At 34.9% G+C, this 7,463-nt stretch overlaps 1 protein-coding gene across 5 annotated transcripts in view; it reads left to right on the forward strand.

Moving 5' to 3' along the window:
• The window catches only part of LOC150108542 (uncharacterized), a 174,186-nt gene extending 169,727 nt beyond the window's left edge, over window positions 1-4,459 (forward strand). For all 5 annotated transcript variants that reach the window (XM_090390830.1, XM_090390831.1, XM_090390832.1 and 2 more), the window contains one exon: window positions 3,602-4,459. In XM_090390830.1, the coding sequence (XP_090246956.1) occupies window positions 3,602-3,688 (87 nt within the window). In that variant the 3' untranslated portion in view covers window positions 3,689-4,459. The remainder of the gene's footprint in view (window positions 1-3,601) is intronic.
• The last annotated feature ends 3,004 nt before the right edge of the window (window positions 4,460-7,463 follow it).

Below are 7,463 nucleotides of genomic sequence, written 5' to 3' on the forward strand. Positions count from 1 at the left end.
TAATGGAGTCGCCATATAACGCCACTCGCATGTAAAGTCACATGATGTCATTCTGAAATGTTCATTCAGATAAGATTGGAGAGTGACAGACATAATAATGAACAACTTTTAATTATGGATGCACTGATTGGAAGCAGGAAACAACTGTAAGGAGAATGAGTTCCTCGAGTTGTTTAGGGACAACATAACTTCTTAATGTAATATATTGTATAAGCAATACAAGGGACATGAATGTTGGATTATGTCAAAATTTAAAATAACTGAATAAATCACCACTTTAACACAATGAAGGTTGCCAAGTAGGTGCATTGCTTCACTGAAGATAACTACAGTGAAAAGAACAAACTTCCATAGTTCAACCAATATGAATATTGTTCTTTGGCTTGAATCCTGTCTAGGATGTGAAGAACCTCTGTAAAGGTTTCTTTCATTTCTGAAATCAAGTCATATAATATTATACAGAGGTGGCAAAGTTTTCTCATTGCTTTAATTATTTTGGTTGTAGTTCAACACAACAACAGCGTAAGATACTAGGACAAGGATGCTGATTGAGTGACCTACTGTGGTATGATCAGTTTAAGGAAATGGAGATCAGCAGTGACTTTGAGATCATATACTGACTGAAAATTGTATATACTGTATTTCTAAATCTATTTATTCTTCTAATTTACCAAAAGAAGAGTAAATGGAGTTAGGGTGAAACGGATGAATTATGAAATTTTTATGTTCCTTAGACTTCTGTGGCTAGTACACATCTTTATCTTATGATTGGTTTATTTACCACATAGAGACTATTAGTTTTAAAACATTACTAATTTATTAGTTTAACACTCTGCTCTGTAGTACACTTACACCTCTTCAGGAGAGCTACGTTAAAAAAACTGCTTAAGATTACAATACTACATACATGTCAAGGATTTTAGAAACAAACCATTAAATAGATTAACAGTACACAGATTCAAGATGCATCAAAATGTATTGGCTGGTATTATAATTCATGTCATATCGAAGAACCATCTTTAGTCACTCTATTGTTAATCTATTTAACTATTTGTTTCTACTACTGTTGTTTTTTTATGGAGACTATTTTTTTAAATTCTAATTTATTAGTTTTATAAAAATGTTATTAGAAAAAATTATAAAATATTAGAAGTGGGGGGAATGATTGAAACATATAAGTGAGTTAGAGGTTGTTATCAGATTGATATGGAAAAGATTTTTCATAGAATGGGAGAGGGGGGTTAGAACAAGAGGCCATCCCTGGAAACTGTATAAGGAGGGTGTGAACAGAAGAACACGAAGAAGGTTCTTTGCATGGAGAGTGGTTCATGAGTGGAATGCATTGCCTGAGTGAGTTGTGAATGTAGACACATTGATTCAGTTTAAGGCATGGTTGGATGAGCTTTTTATGTGATAGTGTGTATTTCCCACGATGAGTCTCTGACTTCATGGAGGTTGGATGTCAAAAAAAAAAATCAGCTAACGCCTTTTTATTCCCGTATATACGGGAGTAGGCGAGGCCATTTAGCCCTATCTAACTTTTGGAGACTGAGTGGGCAGTTCAATCTCCACTGGTACCAATCAGAGACAGATGGCCCAAGGCTATCACCAATTAAGCAGTACGCAGTGAAGAGAGACGGCTCAAATGTGCCGCCATCTCGTGGTCTCTAACCCTAACACAATATATTTAATGTCTGAAATAATGTGGGTTCTACGGTCGATTTTCTTGAGTTTACAGGACGAAAAACCCGAGTTTCCGGGAGGAAAAACCTGCTTGCCCGTGCCAGAGATCGACTAACTCGGGAACCGGTCGAAAAAAGGCTTAGAAAAATTTCCTCTAGTCGCCGACTAGACTCGAAACCAAGACTTCCTTCGTGCGGCCTAGCGCTGTGGTATGCAAACGCCACATCCACTGAGCTACACAGGCTCGAGGTTGGATGTTAATAATAATAATGATAACAGTTTAACTTTCTATTCCTCATAGCCGGCCTGGTTGGCCGAGTGGTTAGCGTTCAAATCCTGCCATGGGCATGGATGCTTGTGAGTCTGTGGAAATACTAGTGATGATGGTGGGCAGTAGATGGCATTGGTGGAGACGGAGAGTTGTGGGGTAGATGCCCTCCCTCGATGAGTCTTTGGACTCCCTGGAGGTATCACATAATAATAATAAGGTCCTCATCATCTGAGCACATTGCTGTGTGGTCTTTGCAATATACCATGTACTCTGTGCAGCAAATGCTGTAATACTAAGTAGTTTTTTTTTTTATATTAATTCTCCTGAGGAAGCATACTACATAGTACATTAAACTAGGATAGTTAAAATAATTACTTTTTTTTTTAATTATTAGTCTGTATGGTAACTAAACTGGTCACTAGATTATGAATCATCAAATTATTCAGGAGCTGCAGAAGAAAGGGGTATTATGGATGAGGTACAGTATTGAATCTTCAGCTGCATGACACATATAAAGTGATGAGTGTAGTCAGGTAGGAGGAATTATTATTATTATGTGACACCTCCAAGGAGTCCAAAGACTCATCGAGGGAGGACATCTACTCTACAGCTCTCTGTCTCCACTACTTAATCCACCAACTACAGGGAACCACAACTACCATCATGATCTACACCAATGATATCTACTAACCGCTATCACCAGTAGTATTTTTTTGTCTTTAAATTGCTTGTTTACCAAAAAATGGTCTGGTCAGTAAGCCATAATTACTCTACTGTTGCATCTCTTGCTTGTAGTAAATGCTTTTTTGTTAATATTTATGTTTATTATTGATATCATTTCCAGGATTTTGCTATTTTCAAATCATTTTATGATGTGAAATTTCTCAGCTTACTGCCATTTTAGTTATATGTTGTTTTCTAAATTTGCCTACAATCTGTGTCATATTATTATTATTATGCAATTATTATTATGTAGGCTCTTCCATGGAGTTGAGGACTCATAGAGCTTTCTCCCCTCCTCCCCCTCTCTGAGTCCTCAACTCACATTCCTTTGTTTCTTTAATGTTCATGTTTCTTTGAGCACATTCAATGAAGATGCACTCCCGACTGATCATAAGAGGAACCTGGCCCTCACATGCTTTTTCTAAGTATTCCTTTTCTCAGTTTCTAGAGATGAATCTGAATCCTCCTTCAACCTGCCATTAGCTATAAAATCTCACCTGTGTCTATACAATAATTTCCATTATGAACTTATATGCATCTATCTTATCATTAACAATCATCAAATAATCATTTTTACTATTTCATTAACTTTAATTTTTCATTAATGTTTTTCAACTTTTTTAAATCACTGTAAAAATGTTTTGTTTTCTAGTATCTTTTTTTCTTGTTGCATTATTGTGAAATAGTTTCAGATTTCGATCTTACAATTACTGTTATTTTATTAATGAAAGTAACTCTTAATTCTAGTCTTTCACTTTCATTATAGCTATAACTTTGTTTGGAAATTAGTTTAAAATTAAAGTAATGAATCATGATTAGCAAAATTAATTTTAAAAAATAGGCACACAATGATAAAGCATAAGAATGTTCATTATTATGCATTAAAATATTCAATGTTTTTGACACCATCACTTTTTTCTGTAGGTCAAAGTAGTTCGATGCCCACGCCGTCGCAGCACTTTAATTGCACAGTGGGAACAAATAATCCAGAGTGCAGAAGGAAGATCATAATGAACTGAAACTTTTCTAGCATGCACATATCAGAAACCATAAACACTGGCATATAGTTGGTTTTTCTTCATACCATCTCATATGGTATGAAGAAAAAAATTGAGCTATTTTTATTTACTTAACAGTTTAGACATCTGCCTGAAGATGAGATCTTATGAAATGTCCTACTCCAGTCTTAATCTAAATATTAATAACTCCGTGGATCAATCAGACATGTAACTTGTATTTACAAGGAAATATAGGATCAATTCTTATAAAAAAAAAAATTGATTGCATCAGAGATTGTATTCAGGATTGTCATTCAGGAAGTAATCAACTTAATAAAACTTTCCACACCAGTTCAGCAAAGGTTTACAATTTAAAGACAGTAGAGTGTGCATATTTTAATACCAGTGTTTTAAACTTTCAGTGTGTTTACTCTGTATACTTTCTGTATATACAATACCAGCAGTTGGATTTCCTTGTATACCAGATATATTATAAAATAAGTTGTTATTTTTTTCTTGAAAATTTATCAGGGCTTCAAAATGAGTTTTAGTTATGTATAAATATGAACTTACACTACTAGTATTTGCAGATTAAATACATAAATTAGTAAATTGTTTGTTACTATTAACCTTGTATATGAAACAGAACTGAAGATATTTAAGCATTAAAGTGTATTATTTCTCATATACACTATTATATTATGTAAATGCAGTGTTGTAAATTTTTGAAATTAATGTGATGATGGGTGAAGTTGTTGGAATTAAAAAATATATTTTTAACATATGTATGTATGTATATATTTAAGCAGAAAAAGTCAAGCAGGTAAACTGTTTTTTTTTATAGAATTAATTGAAATATAGACTATAATTACATAATCATCATCAGTTATATTTCTGTTTGCAATTTACTACACATTTTTAAGTATTGTAACATTTCAAGGAGGGCGGTTGATTTGTTATTTATATTTTGCAAAATTAACTAAGTCAGTGATGCACGTATTAAGTTTGTAAACAGCATTTATCCCAGATGCCAATTGTCTGTTTTATTTGGGGTAAAACATTTTTATTTGTCACTCTGAGACAGTACAGTAACGAGGGTATGAAGTGCCTGTGGCAAGTGTCTAACTTGCACCCCCCCACACTGCAGAGTTGCAGTGTGTTGTAGAATTTGTGTGTCTAAAGCGCCGTATTACCAAAATTTAAAAATACAGTATAAAATAGCAGACTTTTATATCTATTTATTTATTTTTATTTTTTACATTTTGCACCCCAAACCTAGTTGCGGACATGGCGGGCACTTCTTTCGCCATGTCCTCATTATGGCACTGCTCTGAGAGAGCATAATTTAAACTTCATTTGAAAAGTCTTTATGAAAGTTCCATATATCCAAAACGGAATTCAAACTCCCATTTATCCAACCAAAATTGCAGACTGGATGATGAGGAATGGATTACTACACAGTATATCTGTGGATGTAAATCATCCAGATGTATGCTCTTTACTTTATAAACAAGTGGAAAAGTATCAGAAACAAGATAGCAGGGGGGGGGGGGAATTAGAGTTTGTGGACTTAAATGATTTAGTGTTATCAATTCTCCAAAATCAATGGCATCCTTGAAGTATAGTTTTGGCCAAGAATGATATCCTGAAGGAAATATTCTGAGAGGATCAAAGAAATTTAACAGGAAGAATGGAGAGTGGAATACTGCTTAAGAAAACAGAGAAATTATATCCAGTCAGAAATTGTATCCAGAAAATGAATGAATGGATTCATTCATTTTCAGTAGTGGATGGAAGTAAAAGAGACAAAATATTTTGTGGCATGTGATAATGGTAATGAATTACTTAAGGTGAATAAGTTAATCTAGAATGAAGAGAGTAATTATGAGAGGAATTATGAAAATATACATTGAAGGGAAGAAGTATTATGAGAGAGAATACATTCTAAAAATTTTGAGAGGTAACTAACTTAACAGTATGTGATTGCGTTTTATAACATGAGCATAGGCACTGTGATCAGTTGAAGATAACAGAATTTGCATAAGTGTTAAAATTTCAAGAGTATATTAAAATAAGAGGATGATAATATGATACTGTGGTAGAGTAACGATAATGGGTAAGAAGACAGTGGTTCTAAAGGCTGCAGCAAGATTAGTTAAATTTTTATATTTATTGTGTGGTGATAGTAATATGTTGGTGTCCAAAAGCTAAGGACAAATTACATTTTTAACTGTATATGAAAAAATTTTCATCACTACAGCCATATGTGGACATAAATTTATTGCCAGCATACTAATTACTATCATTATTACTACTACATTACACCTCAAGGGAGTCCAAAGACTCATCGAGGGAGGGCACCTACTCTACAACTCTCTGTCTCCACCACTCAAATCCACCAACTGCAACTACACCAATTCTATCTACCGTCTATCACTACCACCCATGCCACAGTGAGATTCGAACCTGCAGCCTTTTGGCTGGAGAGCCGATATGCTAACAACTTGGTCAACCAGGCTTGCCTAATAAATTATATTACTCAAAAAAATGTTTTATAAATTTCATACAAATTAAATTGCAATATGATTTTGGCAAAAGTTACAAATTTCCTAAGGATGTAGTTAAAGAATTAATGTATAGTGCTTACAGAAAACTATGCAGAGAGACATTTCAATATGGAATATGTCCATCCCAAACTGTGATGCAGCTCACACAATGTCATACTATGCTTAGCAGTAAGTGATTTAGAAGTTCTTGAGGCAAACTGGCCCACTCCTTCAGATCAAGGATAAGGCCTTGTGTTTGTTTTCTGGAGAGGGAATTTCGAGCAGCAATGCATCTTCCTATTGCATCCCAAATGTGTTCTATGGGGTTAAGATCTGGGAAACATACTGGCCACTCGATTTGATTAATATTCTCAGTCTGCAGAGGCATCTTCACTGCTCATGTATGATGTAGTGTGGCATTGTCATCCGTAAAAATGAATTCTTTGTCTACAGCACCACAGAACAATTGAACATAATGTTGAAGAACTGCTTGCAATATTCTTCACCAGTCCTAGTCCCGTTTTCCAGCACTTATAGTTAGTTCATTGCATCCATTAAGCATAATGCCTCCCCACACCAAAACTCAGAACTACCATATCTATCCCTTTCAAGAATGTCCTTGTGATGGTAAGCAGTACCACTTTCATGCCAGATCAAATGTCATCTAGAGTCGGAGGAAAAACTAAGATGACTCTCATCTGTAAAGAGTACATTAGCTCATTGGTATCTTGTCCAATTTTTATGGATACAACACCACTGAAAACATGCTCTATGATGAGCTGTGGATAAAGGGACACCCTTTGGGTGTATAGACCTACTTGTTGCAGATATTTTGCTGCAGTTGTTGAGATATCCATGTACCTGTGCTTGAATGGGACTGATTTGCAAGCTGACCTGCTGTGGTGCATCAATTACATTTTATTGTTATAACCAAAAATCTGTTTTCATGCTCCATAGTAGAGGAAGGGCAACCTCTCAGCAAACATCTGGGACACATTCCATTGGTTTGAAATGCTACCAAGAGCCTGAATACAATGCTATGTGAGATTCCTAACTCTCTGGCAATATCAGTAATTCTGAGGCCTTCAAGCTTTCCAGTAATTCTTTCCCATGTGAAGTCATCTTAGATCATGTCTTTGAGACATTACAAGACATCCAAGTTTGTAACTTTATTCCTTCACGAAAAGAGCATCTTTTTTTTTTAGTGCAGCCTTTTATCCTGTTGAGTGCTACCATGTAATT

This window comes from Typopeltis vanoorti, chromosome 3, assembly GCF_054136105.1.
Source record: "Typopeltis vanoorti isolate ZY-2024b chromosome 3, IOZ_Tvanoo_1.0, whole genome shotgun sequence".
NCBI classification, from domain to species: domain Eukaryota; kingdom Metazoa; phylum Arthropoda; class Arachnida; order Uropygi; family Thelyphonidae; genus Typopeltis; species Typopeltis vanoorti.